The sequence below is a fragment of the Dermochelys coriacea genome, chromosome 11 (genome assembly GCF_009764565.3).
Source record: "Dermochelys coriacea isolate rDerCor1 chromosome 11, rDerCor1.pri.v4, whole genome shotgun sequence".
Classification (NCBI taxonomy): domain Eukaryota; kingdom Metazoa; phylum Chordata; order Testudines; family Dermochelyidae; genus Dermochelys; species Dermochelys coriacea.
Genome location: NC_050078.2, coordinates 79,348,721 through 79,373,014, shown reverse-complemented (window position 1 = coordinate 79,373,014; position 24,294 = coordinate 79,348,721). Strand labels below are relative to the sequence as shown.

Here is a 24,294-nt window from a genome sequence, read left to right as displayed (position 1 = left end):
ACTCACTACATTTGCCTCAGTGAAAGAAAAAACAAAAACCTAATGGGAATTATTCAAATGCTAAAAAGATTAGAGCATAAACAGTTTCTTTCTTCTCCGCTCTCTCAAAAGTAAGTTACAGGAAATGCAATGCAAAACCTGAATATATAATCATGTAACATCTCCATGATGACAACTTGTATTTTTTAAAATGTAACAGTAAAGCCATCACCTGAGATCTTCTAAATATGAATTCTGTATTATACAAACTTTCCGGAGGCAAAAGATGAAGCAAGTGTGACAAGCTGACAATTCACCTGAGAATATCCCCCTTGTTAAGATTCAGCAGCACATTGTAGCCTCTGAACTCTGCTTCACTCTTGCAGTAAATACCCTTATTAGCCAGGTCTTGGTACATCTCCTTCAGGCTCTGCAAACATTTAGTCATGTTCTCATTGTTGATCTTGGCATCAAAGGAAGACATGGGCTCCTCACACAAGTGGTGGGCACAATGAATATGAAAGCGAGTGCACTTCTCAATCAAAGATACTGTTAGAGGGTCACAAAGATGTTGCTGGGTTATATCCTGACCAAAAAGAAAAGCAATACATTTGTAAATTTAGAAATAGTTACAAACATAGCCAAATAGATAAATCATTTTCAATTCCAGCTGGAATTCATATTTTATATTTTTCACACAAGCATTCTAGAGAAAACTCTTTAATTTTGAAAAGATGAGTCTTTTTTACTTTTTAATTTTTGAACTGCTACAGGTGTATTTTGGATTCTAACTGTCAAGTGGGTCCAAGTGCCAAGGGTTACCTTTCTTATTCCACGTGTCCTATTCCATACAAAGTCATACCACTCTCGGTAATTCCCTTCCCCTTGGTCCATGATTTGGGTAACTAAATAGTCCATGGTCATGCGCAACACCTCTGAAGGTCTCAGTTCATGGGGCAAAGGCTCCTCCTGGTCTGCCGAAGACCTGCTGTATTCCTTTATTGCAGCTGCATGGTTTACCTGAGAGAGCAGAAAGAAAGCAATCAAAGAAACACGGAGTGTATATTAAAATCCTGAGTTTTAAGTTGACTGTGTTAACATAACCATTGCCAAATATCTACTTTCAGAACAGAGTAGGCTATTGAAAAAGAGTTTGACATTGTCCACACTAGTGACCAAATCACTATCAACCCTTGCTGTGGAGAACATCATCTTTTACATAAGAATGGCCATATTGGGTCAGAACAATGGTCCATCTAGCCCAGTAACCTGTCTCAGATAGTGAACAGTGTCAGGTGCCCCAGAAGAAATGATCAGAACAGGGCAATTTAGAGTGATCCATCCTGTCATCCAGTCCCAGCTTCTAGCAGTCAGAGGTTTAGGGACACACAGAGCATGGGGCTGTGTCCCTGACCATCTTGGCTAATAGCCATTGATAGACCTAATCTCTATGAATGTATCTAATTCTTTTTTGAAGCCAGTTGTTCCTTTGGTCTTCACAACATCCTCTGGCAATGAGTTCCATAGGTTGACTGTACATTGTGAGAAGAAGTACTTCCCCTTTTGTTTGTTTTAAACTTGCTGCCTATTAATTTCATTGTGTGACCCCTAGTTCTTTGAAGGGATAAGTAAACACTTCCCCATTCACTTTCTCATACCATTCATGATTTTAAGAGACCTCTATTATATGCCCCTGAACAGTCCAAGTCTTTTTAATCTCTCTTCCCCTGGAAGCCATTCCACACCCCTCATCATTTTTGTTGTCCTTCTCTGCACCCTTTCCAATTCCAATATATCTTTTTTGAGATCAGGTAACCAGAACTGCAGAGAGTATTCCAGGTGTGAGTGTTGCATGGATTTATATAGCGGCATTAGGATATTTTCTGTTGCAGTATCTATCCCTTTCCTAATGGTTCCTAACATTTGGTTAGCTTTTTAGACTGCTACTAAACACTGAGTGGATGATTTCAGAGAACTAGCTGTAATGACTCCAAGATCTTTTTCTTGATTGGCAATAGCTAATTTAGACCCAATTGTTTTGTATGCATAGTCGGGATTATGTTTCCCAAACTACATTACTTTGCATTTATCAATACTGAATTTCATCTAGCAGTTTGGGGCCCAGTCTCCCAGTTGAGTGAGATCCCTTTGTAACTCCATGCAGTCTGCTTTGGACTTAACTGTCTTGGGTAATTTTGTATTATCTGCTAATTTTGCCACCTCAACATGCATCCCCTTTTGTAGACCATTTCTGAATATGTTGAACAGCACAGATCCCAATACAGATTCTTGAGGGACACCACTATTTACCTCTTTCCATTGTGAAATCCGACCGTTCATTCCTACCCTTTGTTTCCTATCTTTTAGCCTGTTACTGATCCATGAGAGGACTTTCCCTCTTATGCAGGACTGCTTACAAGCTTTATTGAGGGACCCTGTCAAAGGCTTTCTGAAAGTCTAAGTACACTGTACCCACTGGATCACCCTTGTTCACAGGCTTGTTGACCCCATCAAAGAATTCTAATAGATTGGTGAGGCACGATTTCCCTTTACAAGAGCCATGTTGGCTCTTCCCCCACAAATCATGTCCATCTGTTTCAACCAATTTGCTGGTACTGAAGTTGGGCTTGTTGGCCTGTAACTGCCAGGATCACCTCTAGAGCCTTCTTAAAAAGTTGGTGTTACTTTAGTTACCTTCCAGTCATCTGGTACAGAGGATGATTTAAGCGATAGGTTACTTACCACAGTTAGTTCTGAAATTTCACACTTGGGTGAATACCCTCTGGTCCTGGGGACTTATTGTTTATCAATTAGTTCCAAAATCTCTTTTATTAACACCTCAATCTGGGGCACTTCCTCAGATCTGTCCCCTAAAAAGAATAGCTTGGGTGTGGGGATCTCCCCAAGGTTCTCTGCAGTGAAGACAGATGCAAAGATTTCATTTAATTTCTCCGCAACAGCCAGGTCTTCCTGGAGTGCTCCATTAGCACCTTGATCATCCAGTAACCCAACTGACTGTGTGACAGGCTTCCTGCTTCTGATGTACTTAAAAATATTTTTCTGTTAGTTTTTGTGTCCTTAGCTAGTTCTTTTCTGGCCTACTTTATTATTATTTTACACTTGTCTTGCCAGAGTTTATGCTTCTGTTTTCTTTACTAGGATTTACTTCCAATTTTTAAAGGATACCTTTTTGCCTCTGCCTCTATTACTCTCCTGTTTAGCCAGGGTTTCCTTTTTTTTGATCATCTTACTTTTTTTTTTTTGATTTAGGTATACATGTAGTTTGAGCCTCTATTACGGTGTTTTTAAATAGTCTCCCTGCAGTTTTCAGGCATTTCACCCTTGTCAATGTTCCTTTTCGTTGCTGTTTAATTCATTTTTGTGTAGGTCCCCTTTTGGAAATAAAATGTTACTGTGGTAGGCATATTTCACATTTCCCCCCCTAAAAAGATGTTAAATTTAATTACATTATGCTCACTATTATTGAGCTGTTCAGATATATTCACCCTCTGGACCAAATCCGGTGCTCCACTTAGGACAAAAGCAAGAATTGCCTTGCCCTTTGTGGGTTCCAGGACAAGCTGATGCAAGAAACTGTCAGTTATGGTGTCAAAAAATGTTATCTCTTTATTCCTTCCTGAGGTGACATGTACCCAGTCAATATGAGAATACTTGAAATTTCCCATCTTATCGCATCTACCGTGTTTACAGCCTCTCTAGCCTCCCACAGCATTTCACAATCACGGGTCAAGTGGTCACAATCATCCAGGTCAGGAGGTTGGTAGTATATTCCTACTACGATCATCCTATTGTTCAAATATGGAATTTCTATCCATAGAGATTCTATGTACAGTTTGATTCATTTACGATATTCACTTTATCTGAATCTATGCTTTCTTTCACATGCTTTCTTTCAAAGACGATAAGGCCATTGCAGAGAAACTAAATTAATTCTTTGCATTGGTCTTCACAGTTGAGGATCTGAGTGAGATTCCGAAACCTGAGCCATTCTTTTTAGGTGACAGATCTGAGGAACTGTCACAGATTGAGATGTCATTAGAGGAGGTTTTGGAACAAACTGATAAATTAAACAGCAATAAGTCACCAGGACCAGATGGGATTCACCCAAGAGTTCTGATGGAACTCAAATGTGAAATTGCAGAACTACTAACTGTCATCTGCAACCTATCCTTTAAATCAGCTTCTGTACTAGATGACTGGAGGATAGCTAATGTGACGCCAATTTTTAAAAAGGGCTCCAGAAGTGATCCCTGCAATTACAGGCCTTGGAGGCCTGTAAGACTGACTTCAGTACCGGGCAAACTGATTGAAACTATAATAAAGAACAATATTGTCAGACATATAGATGAACACAATTTGAGGAAGAGTCAACATGGTTTTAGTAAAGGGAAATCAGGCCTCACCAATCTACTAGAACTCTTTGAGGGAGTCAACAAGCATGTGGACCAAGGGGATCCAGTGGATATAGTGTATTTAGACTTTCAGAAAGCCTTTGACAAGATCCCTCACCAAAGGCTCTTAAGCAATGTAAGCTGCCACAGGATAAGAGGGAAGGTGCTCTCATGGATTGGTAACTGGTTAAAAGATAGGAAACAAAAGGTAGGAATAAATGGTCAGTTTTCAGAATGGAGAGAGGTAAATAGTAGTGTCCCCCAGGGGTCTGTTCTGGGACCAGTCCTATTCAACATATTAATAAATGATCTGGAAAAAGGGGTAAACTGTGAGGTGGCAAAATTTGCAGATGATACAAAATTACTAAAGATCATTAAGATGTAGGCAGACTGCAAAGAGCTACAAAAGGATCTCTCAAAACCGGGTGATTGGGCAACAAAACGCCAGATGGAATTCAATGTTGATAAATGCAAAATAATGCACATTAAAAAGCATAATTCCAACTATACATATAAAATGGTGGGGTCTAAATTAGCTGTTACCACTCAAGAAAGAGATCTTGGAGTCATTGTGGATAGCTCTCTGAAAATACCCACTCAATGTGCAGCGAACAGAATGTTGGCAATCATCAAGAAAGGGATAGATAAGACAGAAAATATCATATTGCCTCTATATAAATCCATGGTACACCCACATCTTGAATACTGCATGCAGATGTGGTCGCCTTATCTCAAAAAAGATATATTGGAATTGGAAAAGGTACAAATAAAGGGCAACAAAAATTATTAGGGTATGGAACGGCTTCCAAGTGGGGAGAGATTAATAAAACTGGAACTTTTCAGCTTGGAAAAGAGACAGCTAAGAGGAGATATGATTGAGATCTATAAAATCATGACTGGTGTAGATAAAATAGATAAAGGAAGTGCTGTTTACTACTTCTCATAACACAAGAACTAGGGGTCACCAAATGAAATTAATATGCAGCAGGTTTAAAACAAATAAAAGAAAAGTAGTTCTTCACACAATGCACAGTCAACCTGTGGAACTCCTTGCCAGAGGATGTTGTGAAGGTCAAGACTATAATAGGGTTCAAAAAAGAACTAGATAAATTCATGGAGGATAGGTCCATCAATGGCTATTAGTCAGGATGGGCAGGAATGGTGTCCCTAGCCTCCGTTTGCCAGAAGATGGGAATGAGTGATGGGGATGGATCACTTGATTACCTGTCTGTTCATTTGCTCTGGGGCACCTGGCACTGGCCACTGTCAGAAGACAGGATACTGGGCTAGATGGACCTTTGGTCTGACCCAGTCTGGCCGTTCTTATGTTCTTATATAGTGCCACTCCTCTACGAGCCTGACTTACTGTGTCAGTCCTATATATTTTGTACTGTGGTATTACCATGTCCCATTGATTAGCCTCATTCCACTAAGTTTCCGTAATGCCTATTAAATCAATATCTTCATTTAATGCTAGGCACTCCAGTTCACGTATCTCAGTATTGAAACTCCTAGTATTTGTATATTATACCAGTTGTCCCCCATCTGTCATTTCTGCAGGCAGGGCCATAACTACTGACTTGATGGTATTTAATTTATTCATATAAAGGCTTTTGTATGGTCACCAATACTATAGTATTTGAGCACTTTGCAAATGATAATGGATAATTCTCACAGCATCCCTGTGAGGCTGGGCAGTGCTATTATACCTTTGTTTTAATGGTGGGGAACAGAGGCAGAGAGAAACTGAGTGATCCATCCAAGGTCATACAAGGAGTCTGTGGCAGAACCAGGAACAGAACTCTGAACTCGAGTCCCAGTATAGTGCTTGTACCACAAACCATTGTTCCTCCCAAAATATCCAGAGTGGCTTCAGTAACAGCTGCAGCACTTCTCTTTGTTGCCTGAAGAGGAGGCTGCAGTGCTAACATGGTGAGAAATAACTGTTTTGAGAAGGGAGAAATTCATCCCTAAATCAGCAGGGTGTCTTGTCAAGTACATCAGGAAAACGTAGCATTCATCCCCGAATGAAACAGTGTATAAAAGCCCAGGCTCTCCTCCTTTGGGAGACAGACAGACAGACAGACAGACACACACACACACACACACACACACGTGTGTCTTGGTCAGATTCAGTGGGATGAATGAGCCCTTGCTTACACCACAGACAAGACAAAGCTGCCGTATTTGGACTACAGGTATAAAAGCAGATCAAGATATATTATAACCAAATGCTCAAATACAAAATAGGGGATAACTGGCTTGGCCGTAGCACTGCTGAAAAGAATCTGGGAGCTGTGGGGGGTCACAACCTCAACATGAGTCAGCAATGCGATGCTATTGCAAAAAAAAGCAAATGCAATTTAAGGTTGCATTAACAGAGGCATAGCATGCAAGTCACGGGAGGTGACACATAGCTCTATGCAGTGCTGGCTAGGCTCAGCCGGAGAACTGTGTCTAATTTTGTTCACTAATGTATAGAAATGATGTAGAGAAGCTGGAAAGAATCCAAAGAAGATCAAAGGTATAGAATGCAAGCCACCTGAGCAAAGTCTGAAGAAACACGTGAAAAGATGGGAGTTGTCTTACCAAGTGGGGGGTCAGTGCTAATGAGGCCAAGTCAATCAGGGTGGATGTGGCGTAATCCCAACCGTTGACAAGAAGGGGTGAATATCAACAGAGGGAAAATTACTTTTTGTAGTGACCCAGCCCCTCCCAGTCTTTATTCAAGCCTAATTTGATGGTGTCCAGTTTGCAAATTAATTCCAGTACTGCAGTTTCTCCTTGAAGTCTGTTTTTTAAGTTTTTTTTGTTGAAGAATGGCCACTTTTAAGTCTGTTATTGAGTGTCCAGGGAGACTGAAGTGCTCTCCTACTGGTTTTTGAATGTTACAATTAGCACTGTAACATTTTGAATGTTACAATTAGCACTCAGCCCCCACTTGGTAAGGCAACTCCCATTTTTTCATGTGTTGTATATTTATACCTGCCTACTGTATTTTCCACTCCATGCATCTGATGAAGTGGGTTTTAGCCCACGAAAGCTTATGCCCAAATAAATGCGTTAGTCTCTAAGGTGCCACAAGGACTCCTCGTTGTTTTTGCTGATACAGACTAACACGGCTACCTCTCTGAAACCTGAAGGAACACGGTATGTTTAGTTTGGAAAAGAGGATATTAACAGAGGATATTAGAGCAGTCTTCAGATACTTGAAAGGCTGGCATAAAAAAGATGGAGAAAACTTTTTCTCTCTTGCCACAGAGGGCAGGACAAGAGGCAACAGGTTCAAACCACAGCATAGCAGACTTAGATTAAATCTCAGGGAAAAGTTTCTAACTAAGAATAGTAGGACAATGGAACAGACTGCCTAGAGAGGTTGTGGAAGCTCCTTCCCTGAAGTTTGCAAATGGAGGCTGGTTGGCCATCTGTCTTGGATGGTTTAGACACAACAAATACTGCGTCTTGGCAGGGGGTTAGACTAGATGATCCTTGTAGTCCCTTCTAACCTTTTTGTGATACTATGCCCCATATTCTTCATAGAGATATAGTTATATGAATATGGCATAACTAAGATATGTTTTATGCCAGATGGATCATGTAAGATATTTTTGGAAAGGTTATGATGTACTGACTATGATTACCCTATTTGTATGGATGTATCATTTCTGTATCTGAAGTTAGGAATATTGACTATGTAACAATTATAACTGTGTTTGCACCTGGGGAACGCCCACCGGACAAAATGCAGTCAGTCTGGCTGGTTAGTCAATGGGCCATTAGGGAGAACAATAGGACTTTGAAGATGCTAATCTCCCACCTTCCTGAGAAGATTCCTGGGATGCTGCTTTGAGGTTGCAGCATCATGTGATCATGTCATCTGGTACTGGATTCCATCTTGGACTACTAGCATTTTTCCACAGAGGGGGGAAATCACACAGGGACAAAGGATTCCAGCCATATTTAAATCCTATTTAAGGCAGGGAAGTGAGGTAATCAGGGTCGTTTCTTCACTGAATCCCTGCCCAAGACGACTGCTGGAAACACCCAAGACTGATCTGGGGAAGGGAAGAATGGACCCAGGCTAGAAGGTGTCTGGCCCATGAAAGGAATAACTGGAGTTCTAAGCTGCAAGCAAAAGAAGTTGGTCTTCAAGAATCTTTGCAACCTGCTTAAAACAACATTAGGGTGAGAAATTACTACTTGTAGCCAGTTTCTTTCGTGTATTAAGCTTAGTTGGTGTGTTTGCTTTATTTTCTCAAGTAATCTACTTTGATCTGCTTGCTATCCCATTCTTTGTAGTTAATAAACTTGTTTTTGTTTCTTATAAATCAGTTTGTGCAATTCCTAACTGGAGGGCAGAAAGCTATGCACATCTTCCTCCACACTGAGGGAGGGGTGATTTTCATGAGCTCACGCTGTATAGATTTGGGTCAGCACAAGACGATACAATTTTGGGTTTACACTCTGGGGTGGGTGTGCGCTTGAGTGCTGGGCAATCCCTGAACTGAATTTTCCCACAAAGAGCTGATCTGAGCTTCTGTGTTCTTTTACAGCTGGATGTTGCCTTACCTATGTGTGTGCTAGAGGAAGCTTGAGGGCCTGGAACAGCAAGACAGGGTGAGCGAGCCCAGGCTGGAGGAACGGGAGGGCTCAGTGGGACCCCAGTACATCAGGTGGCACTCCAGGGGAGAGGGAGCAACCTGTCACATTTATGAGTCTATAATTGTCACAATAACCTATTATCAATTTAAAAGAGAGCTTTCCCCCTGTAATGGGGAATTTTATATACCTGTACTGCAGCCTTGGAAAGGGTTTTTCTATCTGTGAGTCTACAAACAAACAAGGGATTTCTTTGTAAAAAAACCCAGTTCATATTTATGTTCTGGGATCTAGAGTCATTGGTCCCTAGAAATTTTCATCAGAATTAAACCAGAGATATATTGCACAGTGTTGACAGCTTAACTGACGATTCAATGACAGCAAATAAACAATCACAACAGCAGCAGTCAGTACATAGCGGCTGGTACCTTGTCAGATCCTGGGACCACTTCAAAGATACTGAGCTGGTTCCTTGTCTCCCTCATATAGCGTTCTTTTTCAGGACACATGTCTGGGCATGTTCCAACAAATGTTTTAGCTTTGCCTAGATCGGTCCTTTTTACTCGAGCTAAACAAGTGTTAAACAAAAACAACTGTTAAATGTCCTGCTCCTTCGTTTCCAGCTGATGTACATCACCCAGATATAATCAAATCAGACTACAGCCCTAGGTATGCCATGTTTCAGCGGGAACCTAAACATCCACTCTTTATTATTTATTGTTAGGAGAGTGCTGACAGTACGCTGTACTGAACAAACGTAGACATGGTCGTAAACATGGTCACTATCTTAAAGATCATTCAGGCACAAACAGTGGGTGACCTGACAGTGGATTCCTCTTCTTCAGTGACTTTGCATCTATCACTCTGTCTAGCCCAGTGGTGGGCAACCTACAGCCCAACAGGGTAATCTGATTGCGGGCAGCGAGACATTTTGCTGACGTTGACCGTTCGCAGGCACGACTCTCTGCAGCCACTGGGAGGGCCAGACTGGGACACGTGGGGGGAAAAAGGGGTAGCGGTACTCTGGACCAGTAGTTCTCAACCTTTCCATACTACTGTACCCGTTTCAGGAGTCTGATTTGTCTTGCATACCGCAAGTTACACATCACTTAAACTACTCGTTTACAAAAATCAGACGTGTCACAGCACGCTATTACTGAAAAAGTACTTACTTTCTCATTTTTACCATGTAATTATAAATAAATTGGATTGGAATACAAATATTGTACTTATATTGCAGTGTAAAGTATATAGAGAAGTAAAACCAAGTCATTGGATGATATTTTAGTTTGTCCTGACTTTGCTAGTGCTTTTTACATAGCCTGCTGTAAAACTAGACAAATATCTAGATGAGTTGAAGTACGCCTTGGAAGACCTCCGTACACATATCCTTGATTGAGACCCACTGCTCTAGACAAAATCCAAGGGCAGATGGATGTTTTTGATACGATGAGCTGAGTAACAGGTCATATTCAAATAATCATTAGGCTGCAGAGCTGACACAACAGAGAGATAAATGGCAGCTCATACGACTCTTAAGACTAAATTATGCATCTTCCCCCATGCAAAGCCAAGTTATAGAAAGGATGAGGGAAAAGGCATCTACATGCATAAGAAATTGGTGACTAGTCACTCTGCCTCAGGGAACCCTGTAATTTAGGGCCAGGCATGTAGTACTTGATCCATTGTCCTGCTCCCCATTCCTGTAATCTTGCTATGCCAACATACCCCTTCTCCTTGCAGAGTCCACTTGAACAGCATACCCCTTTACTCAGCAGTTTTACTGCATTTAAACTCTTCAGCAACACAGACATTCTTCACGGTCTGCACTCAGTATTGTAACAATCCACTTTTAAAAGGATATCTTTGTAACTAAAAACATGCAGGTTGTTTTTTCTTTACATGTGCAGATCTTTCAGAAACTAATGGCGCCACCAGAAAGATGCTGGTATTGCATAGCACCATGAAGCAGCTCAATCCATATCAGGTAAACATTCCATGGCTCCAAATTAATTTTAGAGTCATGCCACTATAAACCCATGTGCTGACTATTTATTGCTTACCAATGTAAGATTTCCAGATCAAACAAACACAAAAACTAGTGCCTATTTGCTAAGACTTTTGCTCCAATAACATTATACAAGTACAGTAATAAAACAAGTTTAATATGAAACTACTAAAATGGCATCTAGATAGTTCCCTAGGGAATCCCCTGATCCCTTCTCACATATAAAAGACAGGCTTTTAAGAATGGACTCTCTTACAATTTCTGATTTGTGTAATACATGTCTTTACTCCTTCAGTGCACTTTAGCCTTGTAGCTGCACTCAGAAATTAGCTCCCATACAATTCCGTGTTTTGAGAAATGTTTAAAATATCCTAAACTAATGCCTCTTTTATACAATACATGTCAATAAAGTATGCATAAACATTCTTTTGACAGGGATACTGTCTGATACTTACTTGTCACAATAGATATTCATGTGCAATAAGGAAACATGGAATTTTGTAAGGACTATGAGGAACAAGTCTACCTAAACAGAGCAGTCCCCCTGACAGGAGGAGAAAACCATGCTATTTTATAGGCTGTTCTATGCAGATTCTTACAGCACAACCATCCACCATGGTATCTGAGAATCCAGAGTCTAACCTCTTTGGTTTCATACGCAGACATTATACTCATTTACCTGACTCGAGAGTCCCTTTCCAGCAGAAAAAAAATTTTAAATAATGTAAGTAGATTTCATAATACTTTATTGCCTAGTTTCTCTCCCTAGTAAATGATAGAGAGATTGTGCTGATCTCATCAGACAAGCCTAATAAGGATCTAGCTAATACAAATGTCCTAATGGTAAAAACTCTACAAAATTATAAAATAATATTCTTACATCTCAGAAGCAATTTGTCATTTTTATCATAAACGAGTTTTATTAAATACAACAAAATAAATGAAAAATAAAGGTAAAAGTTTACCCTCTTGGGATCTGACCTCAGGTATTTTATTGTCATTTGGGTAGTTGAGCTGCCCCCCCGAAGATGCACCTTTATAGCTGTTGAACTTCTAGATTTGTAGTGTCCAAGTTTAAAATAAGAATCTCAAGAGTGAAAAGTAGGATACGAGATTTGCCATGGCAGATCAAACCACTGGTCCATCAGGTCCTACCTCTAGTAGTGGCCAATGCTGGATGCCATAGAAAAAGGCTATACTTTGACAGAAAAAGAATTCCTTCCTAGTTCCTACAACAATCAGCATTAAATTTGATTATCCTCATCTACACATGCACAATTACAAATGTTACCTTGACGCATGATTTTATCCCTTTGGTCCAGAAGGCGATATTTGTCTTCAGAGGTCTCTGCCACTGAGCCTATCAGGTTATTGACAGAGGATGCTGATACTGCCAAACTCTCAGAGTTCTGCCCTTCAGTCCCAGAATCAAATGGGTCTGCCTCAAATTGCAGCGACTTTGTAAGAGCAGATTTCTTAGCTGGAGAACTAAAAATAAACAACAGATTTGATCAGTGATACTCTACCGTACACTGTGAAAATAAGAGGGACTGCAAGCCAAAGAGAATATAAATTTGCCTGGATTTCTACTCTTAACACACCTCTCACATTATTGTCTAAAACTATTCTGGAAATGTGATGCTGTCAGCAATGTTATACTTCTGTACACTACAGTTATGACTGTCAGTGCAGTCTTGAGCATTTAGACAACTCATTTACATAAATGCATAATTAATTTAAGTAGAAGTTATGTATCTAAATCCCCTAGACAGATCTGAAAAAAATCTCAAGTTTGGACAGCCATTGGACATAATATGTGCAGCAGTTGTATATCAGTAAACAGTATGGTAGTCTGTATCTGTTCCTGATTGTGACAAACTTTTTTGTATAATACTAAAGAACTAGAGTGTTTGGCTAGTCAAATTGCTTGACGGACTATTCAGTCTTGAATAGATGGTATTTTACATGTTGGAATGCTACCCAGAAACACAACAGGTTGTTCCATTAGGACCATATTCCATACCAACATAAATATATCAAGAGACTATGAAAGGCCCAATCCCACAGGCATTTTATAACGGCTGATTATCCAACAATTGATTTTTATAACAAATTAGGACAGTATTTACAACTGAGATTTATTTGCATGGTGAGCTTCAAGTTTTAAAATGCAGCTGAGCAAAATGAGCTGCCACAATAATTTAATGTACAACATTTTATTTTTCTCACGCCACAAAACAAAAGTGGCTGAAGGGATTTTGCTCAAATAGCTAAACAAAATTCACCTTTGGGAAGAGAACAAGCTTGGAAAACTTCAGCAAGCTAAGAACATCTAAAAACACAAGTTATAATGGTTTGAAATCTTAACTATAGTGGTTGTTATCTAAGCCTATTACAATGAAAAGAACAGAAGAGCATTTGCTTTATGGTCTTGTAGCCAAAACAGTGAGAGGCCCCATTGGGAAAAAAAGCCACAGATATATAACTTAACAGGCAAATTAAGAACAAATAAGGCATCTTAAAATCCAAATCATGCATGAAATCAGAAGCATTACTGCACATATAGGAAAAAATTATCTGTTCAACATATGTCTCAACCTTCAAATTTTAACAAGACCAAGAGGCGCCTAACACTCACATTCCAACTGGAATGAACAACAGAGAAGGTAAACAGTAAATATACAATTAAAGGAACTTATCAGAAACTGCAAACAAAACTGCCATGAATAAATGGGAACTTGGTTTTGTTTTGTTTTTTTTCGTTTACTCAATACAAAATGATTGTGGTTACTAGACATACATTCTGATAGGAAATCCCTGTCATGGAAAAAGTCTCTATCAGCCAGACTGCTAGAGAAATTAACATACCTTTTACTAGACAGGTTGCTACTGGTGGAGGGTCTTATTAAAGATTTACGAAGAGGGGAATGCTGATAGTTTTGCTCTTCTTTGCTTTGTCTCCCTTCATCTACCTTCTTCTCCTTAGATGAAAATTCTCCCTTACCAAGACCTGAATAATATACCAAGTGAGGTCAGATACTTGCCAAATCATGCAACTGACATTTTTTAATTTACTTCTTGAAAAAATGTGTTCTAATTTGTTTTAATTGTATTTCCTTATGGTTTTAGAAGTCACAGTCATGTGAATTTAAATAGCGTTTGCAAGCGATTTTGCATTAGAAGATGCATCATGCATCAATTCAATTCCACAGTGTAGGAAAATGAAACTTATTGGTTCTGTTGCAGACTGACAGAATGAGACACTACAATCCATACAGTTATGTAGTTCAATATGAAACGACAAAAGGTCTATTGAGCAATAACTGTAGTTGTTTGGCAGATTGTCAGCAAATGTAAAGCCTGATTATCCTAATTTTGGATTTCCCAATTTTGGATAAAAAGAAAAGGAGTACTTGTGGCACCTTAGAGACTAACAAATTTATTAGAGCATAAGCTTTCGTGAGCTACAGCTCACTTCATCGGATGCATTTGGTGGAAAAAAAGTTTTCCACCAAATGTATCCGATGAAGTGAGCTGTAGCTCACGAAAGCTTATGCTCTAATAAATTTGTTAGTCTCTAAGGTGTCACAAGTACTCCTTTTCTTTTTGTGAATACAGACTAACACGGCTGCTACTCTGAAACCAATTTTGGATGTTTCCCAAATCAGAAATTTGTACAGATATGAATTTTATCAGAAATTGTGATTTATTCAAGTGTTCTGAATGTCTCCCAAGACATTTGGATAATCAGGTTTACCTGTACAGACTCATTCTCGGATGCACGTGTCCTCAGAACTTAAATCTGAACTCTGTGAAGAGCTGGGGCCCTGTGCATGCTTTTTGGCAGCAGCAGCACACATCTGGTACATTAGCTAGGTTGTTCTGCTAAAATGATCAAAAGTGAAATAATTTAAGATGAAGCCATTTTCACAATCAGGCTCCGAAGTTAATGTCATAATGAGATGAGCATGGGCAAGTAAGCACTCTCAGAGTTTCAGGAGGACAACACTGCAGCAGTTTGCATTCGTTTTTTGTGGGGAAGTTTAGGGCTGTGGAATTATGAGGCAATACTTTCGGTACTGGTGTTTGTCCCAGCATTTCTCAAATGCGGCCACCAGGGGCTTTTCTTGCAGCCACAGCCTCCTGGGCCGTGGTTTGGGAGAGTGGGAGGCAAAGCAGCAGCCCCTCCCCAGGGGCCACTAGCAGTGGTTGGGCCCGCCTTCCTCTGGAGGAGCAGGCAGTTAGTGAGTTCCCCACCTTCCTGGGAGTGGTGGGGTTGGGCTTCAGTCCTGGGGTGGTGGGTGGCAGGCTCCAACCACGGGGCTTCAGGCTCTGTCCCCAGGTCCTGTCCCAGGTGTGTGGCTTTGGGCTCCGTTCCCTGGCTGTGTGGTGGCAGGCTCTATCCCCGAGCTTCCCCTGCCCCCATCACCTCTGGCTCCCACTGCCTCCCCCAGTGCCCCATCGCCTGCTGCCTCTGTACCCACCTCCCCATCTAGGGCTTAATTTGTCCCCAGGCTTGCCGGAGCTGAGTAAGTCTGCTGTGAAAAATGATATTAACAAACATACAAATATCACTTTTCACAGCAGACTTACTTATAGCTAGCAAGTCTCAAAAAAAAAAAAACAAAAAAAACACACCAACAACCCAAAAAAGCAAAAGAAACAAGAAGAAAAAAGCCAAGAATGTTCAAAGCACCTTATTTGTGTTTCTATTCTGTTTTGGTCTAGTAAAGACTAGAGACAACTACATATTATTTGTATTATTGAGTCTGCAAAAAAACCAACAAACAAACAAACCCTACATAGATAAATTATAATGATTTGGACATGTATATGTGTATATTTATTTGTTTTTCCTAAAGTTAATAAGTATTTTAGGAAAAATTGTCAGAGCAGCCACCAGCAAGAACTGGTGGCCACACTCTGAGGCCACCAAAAAATTTGTTGTGAGAACCCCTGTGCAGAGTACCATGTACTGATACTTCGATCCTAGGAGTACGTTTACAATAAGGTTAACTAGAGTGTTTTGTTTCAAAGGAAAGTTAACATGGGAGGTATACTTCCAAGCTGGACCACCACCTGCGGGAACTGTTCATTACAACTCACATCTGACAGACCCATACAAATTATTACATTTAAACACTTACTTTAACACAATACACTAAAAGAGAAAGACATAACTAAGTGGTCAAAACATGAGGAAAAGAGGAACAGGAAAGAAACTGAAGACGACAGCACCATGTAACCCTACATCAAACATTAAATTCAGCAAGGGAGAGTATATCTGCCCCAGAAGTCAGCTTTCCAGATGGTTCCTAGTTTGCAAGAATACTAGAAGGAGAAAACACCATCTCTTTTATTATGCAAATAGTTCTCAAATTAAAATTTTACCCAACAATCTAAAAAGTTTATTTTGCAGCATGAGGGTCTTGATACTCATAAAACCACAATGTTAGGAACGTTCACAACAGCTAGTGCCTAATCAGCTGGTTATCATCCATGGGTGCTTTATAAAGGCATTATAGCTTTTAAGTAGGACAGTTAAATTCAAGACTCACATTTAATCCTTAAGGCCAAAAAACAAAGTCGGAGAATAGCAGATTAGATATATAACAGGTAAGGCTACGTCATGGATATTTTTAGTAAAAGTCATGGACAGGTCACGGGCAGTAAACAAAAATTCACGGCCAGTGACCTGTCCATGACTTTTACTATATACCCCTGACTAAAACTGGGGGGGAGAGAGGGCACGGCCCTGGGGCACTGCGGGTGCTTGGGTGGAGGTGCAGGTATTGCTGTGGGTGCTGGGGTGGAGGGGTTGGCAGGGCTGGGGCAGGTTCCCCTCCCTCAGCTCCTGGGAAGCGGAGACCTTCAGCTCCCAACTTCAGTGCTGCCTCCTCTGCATCCCAAGCCCTGGTTCTGCAGCTGCCATTCGCTGGGAACTGCAGCCAATGGGAGTTGCGGGGGCCGGTGCCTGTGGACAGAGGCAGTACATGGAGGTAAGAGCTGATGGAGAGGAGTTCCTGTTGCCCTTCCGGAGAGATCCCCCCCGGTAAGTACCCCAATGCCCAGCCCTGAGTCCCCCCACACCCAAATTCCTGCTGCTGCATGGCAGGGAGCCCAAGACTGCCCCAGCAACAACTGGTGCGACTGGCCCACGGGGTGCCCGAGCTGCTCAGGTGGCTCCCGGGCCAGCCGCATGGGCCACTGCAGAAGTCACGGAGGTCATGGAAAGTCACAGAATCCATGACTTCCATGACCTTCGTGACAAACACAGAGTCTTAATAATAGGCCATTGGAAGAAAACCACTCTCACTTAATCAACATTGTCTTATGAACAATATTTGACTTTAAAAAGCTGAGAGTTAGCAGACACCACCAAGAATTGCTTTATTTTTGAATTTTTACTTCAAGTACATTCGTCTTATTTTCTTACAGACAGATTGTAAAAATCAGATACTGTACATAAGCACAGCCTTTACATTTGGTGCCCATCACAAAGGGAGAAACAACCACAGAAACAGTGTTTTACTTCTGAAGCCAAATTCCAACCTGGTGCAAACAGGTGCCACTCCACTGAAATCAACTAATTGTCACCCTCTTATATCATGCCTGGAAGAAATACAGAAAATAAAAGCTTACTTGTTTTCTTCTTATGCCAAAATGTTACTATGTCTTTATGTAACCCTTTTGCCTTCTTCCTTGCCTGAGCAGCAGTGGCCTGAAAAACAGCATGCAATACCAGGGACAATTAGCATCGGAACCAGATGTAAAGAAGTTTATACAGCATGTACAAAAAAGATATGTTTGTTTGTTCCATTGGGAGTTCAGCAATCTCTAAATGCCCAAATGCCATATGTGGCAAGGAGACTGCCCCAGCAGAAGATTGCCTTGTGTGGAGGTCACATAAAGCTGAATTCTATGGTACCCTAATAAGTACTGCATCAGGCTGATAGCTCGAGACTGAAGGCCTCTTTTTAACTACAGAACAGGTACAGCATGCGTTAGCAACATAGGCTTCCCCATGCTGTGCCATCAATATACCTCAATCCTGATCTGATGGGATCACCTTTAGTGGTTAGAATATAGTCTGGTCTCCAAATGTTGATTGGTTAGAGCACAAATCCATTAACTCCACCACAGTGAATGGCTGTACACATCCCAAACAAATATTTAGATACTAGACATCTATTTTTAAATTTACATTAAATACTCACATGATCATAAAAATGAATAATAGCCAGCTTTTTACTGCGCCTGGTAAAGATGCGCCGGACTTTCATCCGTCCAAAATGCTTCTCGAGCACATTCGTGTCATTAAGGTAATCAGGGATATTTTTGCACTGGATTGCTGTGAGTTCACTTGGCGACAAGCCACCAAGACTGTCCACACTCTCGCTGCTTCGATTTCGACGTGAAGGGGTCACAATAGCAGAATCTGAGAGAAAGTGTTGAAAGAGTCCTGAAATCAGGCTCTAGAACTGCCTGTGGTTTCTTATTTTGGATCTCAAGAACTTAGACGTTAAATCAGAAGTTTGCATTAAGCAGGGGGTACATATTTACACTGCAGATTAGTTAATGAAAACACTACAATAATTCAATGTTAAGGTTGAAATTTTGAATTAGCAAAGCAAGGAAATTCAAAGTTCTCATGGCATCGTTAACTAACCCCTGTATTGAAGAGTCCTTCATTACAACTGGCAAAGTGTGCAATTACTAGTGTGCAATTATGTATTTTAAAAATATTTTTCAGCTTTGTGGAGGCATGAAAATGGACTATGCAATACACAATCACATATAGTTGGTTATGAAGTGAGATTAAATAAATTAAGATGTAAACAGTTAGGTTCTCTTCTGCATATGTAAAGTCACAAAACTAACAAAATGAAATGTATATTTCATAAAATAGCTGCACTAAAAGAACATTAAGACTGCAGAGTGAAGCACTCAAAATTCAGGAAATGCTAGGCAGCCTTAAATCCCACTGAGAGTATACATTATGATGTAGTCCTCTTTACAAAAAGGCACACTACTGAAGAAGGCATTGGAGGAGAAGAAAGTGGGGAAGGGAAGAAGAGAGACAGAATAAGGAAAGAGATGGGGAGGTTTGCAAAGGAGGAAATCAAGACATCTCTGAATTTCCAGGAAAGCTTTGGGATGTCAGGGTAGGAAGGGATGGAAAGGCTACACAGAACTACTGAATAAATATTTAGAAAGTGCCCATTATCACAGTTATCAGGTGCCAGTGCAAAGGTTAAGATGGGGTTCTCAGCCAGGGGTCCAGGGCCCCCTGCGGGGCTGCGAGCAGGTTTCAGGGGGTCCTCCAAGCAGGGCGGGCATTAGACTCGCTAGGACCTAGGGCAGAAAGCTGAAGCCCTGCCACATGGGACTGCAGCCTGGAGCCCCCTAGCCCCAGCACCCAGGGATGAAGCCGAAGGCTGAGCAATTTAGCTTTGCGGTGCCCCCTGTGGTGTGGGGCCCTGGGCAATTGCCCTGCTTGCTCCCCCCTAACGCCGGCCCTGGCTTTTATATGCAGAAAACCAGTTGCTGTGGCACAGCTGGGCCATGGAGTTTTTACAGCATGTCGCGGGGGCCTCAGAAATTAAAAGTTGAGAACCTCTGGGTTAAGTAGTATGTATTGATGAACTTGCAAGAGTTCAGTTTACTTTCTCCTGAAACCCCAGAATGAGGGAACAGCATGTACAGAACTATGATGAGGGGGGTGGAAGGTAAAGGAATAAGGTAATTAGGGAATGGAAAAGGGAGGAGAGAAGAAAGCAAAAGAGAGATACCAAAGAAAGAGAGAAAACTGGATGGAAGAACCTTATGAATTTGATGTGGAGTGGGAACACGAGGGAGAAGAAGAAGGTGAGATAAAAGTACACAAAGGAGAATGGAAGACAAGAGCGAAAAATACAAGAAGGAACTCTGAAAAACAATCAACCCTGCAAAACAAAAATCAAACACCAAGTACATTATACAGAAATTTCTGCCTAAAGAGCAGCACAACTATGCATTAGCTGAAATAAACTAAGCACAGCAAAACATATGCCTGGATTGGCTTAAATACAATAGCAACCACAAAAGGAGTTGAGAGAAGAGATGTGTGCCCTAGACACTTTTCAATGCCATTTTTTAAACTGTAGCTCATGTTTTCCTTACTGACCCACAACCTCTACTAAACGTCAGTCCGTTTCGACCCCTGAGAAGAGTAATTAATTAATTAATGTCACAGAGGTGAGCCTCCACTACACTGATATTTGACTAACCAAAGGAAGAAGTATCTGTCTTCACAGTGACCACCCCAGATAATTTAGAAGCAACACTGACATATTTGAAAGCAAGCACTGTTCAGTCCGCCTTAATCACAACAGCAGCAATCACAGTTGGGAGCAACAATTGCAAAGGGCACCTCCAGGGTAGGATGTAAAATGAAATCATTAAGTCTCCAAAAAGGAAAATGAGGAATCCCTTGGAAAAGCAAAACTTTAAAGAGAGCAAGCCATCCTGTTAACTTCCACTGCCAGTAGCATTCATTTCCACTCCCTGATTTATTGAGTAGTGCTGATTCCTAACTCTTACCTTCCTTAGTTTTCTCTTCAGTTTTCTCTTTAGCATCTCCCTCTTTTAATGGTGCTGAGAGCCGTGGTGCTGCAAACACAGACTGACTTGCTCCCAACATCTGTTCATTTTCTCCAGATTCTCCAGCTACTCTTTCCTTTTTTGATTCTTTCTTAACACGTCCATTATCTTTATTGCTTTTTAGCATATCCTGCAATGTTCGGCTAAACAAGCCAGCTGCTCCATGTGGCCGGTTTAACCGAACAGGCCGCTTATCTGGAGGATAACCACTCCTAGATACAATCTCGGACTCCTCTACAACATCATAATCCCGCCCTCTTGGGGAACGATCTCGTTCTTCTTTTCTTTTCATTCCTTTTACAAGGCTGGCAAGTGGCTCACTCTGAGCTTCATCATGTTCTGATTTAGTCGCTAAACTGACTTGGAAGTTTCCTCCTAAATCCAAGGACCCAGATGAGCTAGAAAAAGTAGTGAAGCTGCTGCTAGGGCTTCCAAAGAGCGGCTTTGTTCCTTTTTTGTCATCCTCTACTGTTTTGCTTGGTACAGAAGAGGCAAAGGAAGATGGCAAATTACTGCTGCTAGCTGGTTTTGAAAAGCTGAAGTTTGTACTGGTACTAGAGCTACTGGTCTCTTGAGAAAGGCCAAAAGGGGCCAGTAATCCAGGCCCACTACTAACTGGATGGGAAAATGCAAAAGATGTTGGGATGATCTGGCTTTGTGTTTTCTCTGGCTCAGAACCAGCACCAAAGATTGGTTTAAATATTGCATTTTCTGGTGTTTTAAAGCTGAATTCTGATCCCACAAAGCCACTGCTTGAAACTTCTCCAGATATAACTCCAAAGTTAGAAGCATTCTGAAAAGTTCCAAGGTTAGTAGGTGGCTTAAAACTGAATCCTTGGTTTCCAGCAATAGAGGAGCTAGTTGGTGCAGAAGATGCCACAAAAGGGGTAGGTTGTCCAAGACCATAAGACTGTGTAAACCCAGAAGGCGGCCCAAATACCAAGGTTTGCCCTGAAGCTGGATGGCTTAATCCCGAAGGCTGAGTAAAACTGGATGGCTGGGCAAACACCAGGTTCTGTCCAGATCCTCCACTGCTCTGTCCAAACATAGAGGGCTGACCAAATCGAAATGGTGTTTGAGCCTGAAACATTCCTACAGAACTATTAGAAGGTGCTTGAAAAACAGCAGGCTGTTGTCCACGAAAAGGACTGTTAGGGTTCATCTTCAAAAGTAGGAGTTAGTGAGTATCTGCCAAAGAGAGCTCACGCCTCAAACATCTGTTAACTTTCAGTTTCCAGTCAGTCATTCTAGTAATCTGAAAAACAAATGTGCAACATTACATTACATTTTCTAATTGGTTTCCATTTATAATAGAGAAGTTCAGCCAAGAAAATTATTAATTGCTTTATCCTATATCTTTGCAACAGCCTATTAACTTTTTACTATGTTTTAAAAAATAATTTATTCCTAAATCTTGTTTTCTCTCTTCTGTGGTTTCTAATCTGTGAAATAACAGCTGTTGGATTTATGGTGGCCTGTGCTATACAGGACAGAGTGAATGATCTGGTGCTCCCTTCTGGCCTTAAATACTATTACTCTACAACTTTTTCTCTCATCCTATGATTACTCAGTTTTCTTAATAGTCTTGTGAGGGACTTTTTGAAAGTCCTAATCTACCAGTTCTTCTTTATCCATTATTTTGCTGATAACCTCAAACAATTTGAATATATTGGAGAGAGAGAGAACTTCCCTTTACAGAAAGCATACCATTTCATCTCTATTGTATCATGTTCGTGGGTGTGTTAAAATTGTCTGTAATTGCTTTTCAACCATTTAACCTGGCACCATGGTAAGGTTCATTAGGATTGCTTCTACTGCTTTTTTCAAATATAAGGTATTACTCTCCAGTCCTGTGACACAGTAGCTGAATGTGATAATAGATTGCATAACTTTGTTAGCAACTCAGTCACTTCATTCTTAACTTCCTTCAGAACTCATGGATGTACCATCCAGTCCTGATGACATGATGCTATTTAATCAGTTTGTTTCAGCACCTCTTCTTTTGACAGTTCAGTCTCTGACAAGGCTTCATTCTTTATTACCTGGAGAGAGTAGGTCAGGATAGATACGTCCCTAACATTCTCTGTGATGAAGACTGAAATTATTTAGCTTCTCTGCAATGTCGTTTTCATCTTTAATTGTTCCTTTTATTTCCTGGTAGTCTAGTTGCACCACCGATTTCTTTACAGGATTCCTATTTCTGATATACCTGAACAATTCTGTTTATTTTGCTCATTTTCCAATTACTTTTCTAAATACTTCAGCCTTCTTAAACCATAAGGTGGAATTTATCTACTATACATGTGATCATTATGGTACAATTAAGGCCCTGATCCTGCACTTGCATCCTTGCAGGCACTTTTACCCATGAGGAGGTTCTGAGTGGGTAGAAAGGTCTGCCCATACAGATCGAGATGCACTATCAGGCCTTAATTTGACTCAAAGGATTTTTTTTTTTCCACTTCGGACTGTAAAAGCTTTGCAACTATCTGCCTTAAAAAAAATATATATAGTGTACAGTGTTATCTTTAGGTACTACCCCTTCCCTGAAAATGTTACACTTAATTTTATTGCACTTACTGATGCTGAATAGATTAACTACTTATTGAACCATTTCCTATGCACTACTTTTAAGAGACTGCTGCACAAGAAAAAGGAAGAAAGTCTAAGCAAAACGCTATTTCCCAGAATAATATACCGTAGCTACTCACTCCAAGGAGCAACCAGGCTACAGCCGGGCCAGAACTAATACCCTAGCTCTGAAACTCATCTTTCCATAAGGGACAGAGTCAGACCTAGCAGTGTGGACACACCTGAATTTGGGGGCTTAAAATAATTTTCCGTAAATTCCTGGCATCCGGATTGAACCTACTACAGAAGCCGTAAATTCAAACTGCAAAGGTGCATCTGTAGTCCTCTGCCCATGCAGCCTAACCTGCACTTTCATTTCAGCGCTGCCCCCCCACTTCCCAGCTGAATGGGAACTGCCTATTCAGAGACAGCAGCTGTAAAGTGAACAAAGAATAGCAATAATTCACATGTAGCCAAATGAGAGTCTCCAGACCCTCACTGGGGCAGAGGCAACTCAGGGCAGGGGAATGGGGACTGCGCTTGGACACGGAGGAAAGGAATCTGGGGGGCAGGGTCAGTGCCCAGGGACAGGGCCGGGCAGGGGAACGGGGGCCAGGGGTCGGTGGGTAGGGGCCATGGGAATAGAGTTTGGGGGGTCGGTGCCTGGGCAAGGGAATGGAGAGGGGGCTGTGCCTGCAGACAAGGAAATGGGGGCAGTGGGAGGGGTGACGCCCATAGACAAGGGCTGTAGGCAGGTGGGTCAGTGCCCAGGCAGGGGGCATTGGAAGGGGGGCCGGGGCGGTGCCCACAGGCGGGGGGCAGGGGAAAGGAACGGAGACTGGAGGGTGGTGCCAGAGATGGGGGCAGGGGATTGGGGGCCGGTGCCCAGAGGCGGGGGGGGCAGGGGAATGGGGGGCGGGAGCCGGGGATTGGGGGCCGGTGCCCAGAGGCGGGGGGGCAGGGGAATGGGGGGCGGGAGCCGGGGAATAGGGGCCGGTGCCCAGAGGCGGGGGGGGCAGGGGAATGGGGGGCGGGAGCCGGGGATTGGGGGCCGGTGCCCAGAGGCGGGGGGGCAGGGGGAAT

General features: G+C 41.6%; 1 protein-coding gene across 4 annotated transcripts in view; it reads right to left on the bottom strand.

Moving 5' to 3' along the window:
- LOC119863626 (minichromosome maintenance complex component 3 associated protein) overlaps positions 1-24,294 on the bottom strand; it is an 85,321-nt gene that overhangs the window by 59,423 nt on the left and 1,604 nt on the right. For 3 of the 4 annotated variants that reach the window (XM_038422333.2, XM_038422335.2, XM_043505837.1), the window contains exons 2-9: positions 20,581-21,895; positions 18,216-18,436; positions 17,641-17,719; positions 13,867-14,008; positions 12,290-12,486; positions 9,419-9,558; positions 802-999; positions 297-565 (exon numbers count right to left, since the gene is read on the bottom strand). In XM_038422333.2, the coding sequence (XP_038278261.1) occupies positions 297-565; positions 802-999; positions 9,419-9,558; positions 12,290-12,486; positions 13,867-14,008; positions 17,641-17,719; positions 18,216-18,436; positions 20,581-21,802 (2,468 nt within the window). In that variant the 5' untranslated portion in view covers positions 21,803-21,895. Of the gene's footprint in view, positions 1-296; positions 566-801; positions 1,000-9,418; positions 9,559-12,289; positions 12,487-13,866; positions 14,009-17,640; positions 17,720-18,215; positions 18,437-20,580; positions 21,896-23,453; positions 23,666-24,294 lie in introns of those variants that run through there. The other variant, XM_043505836.1, reaches the window with a different exon arrangement.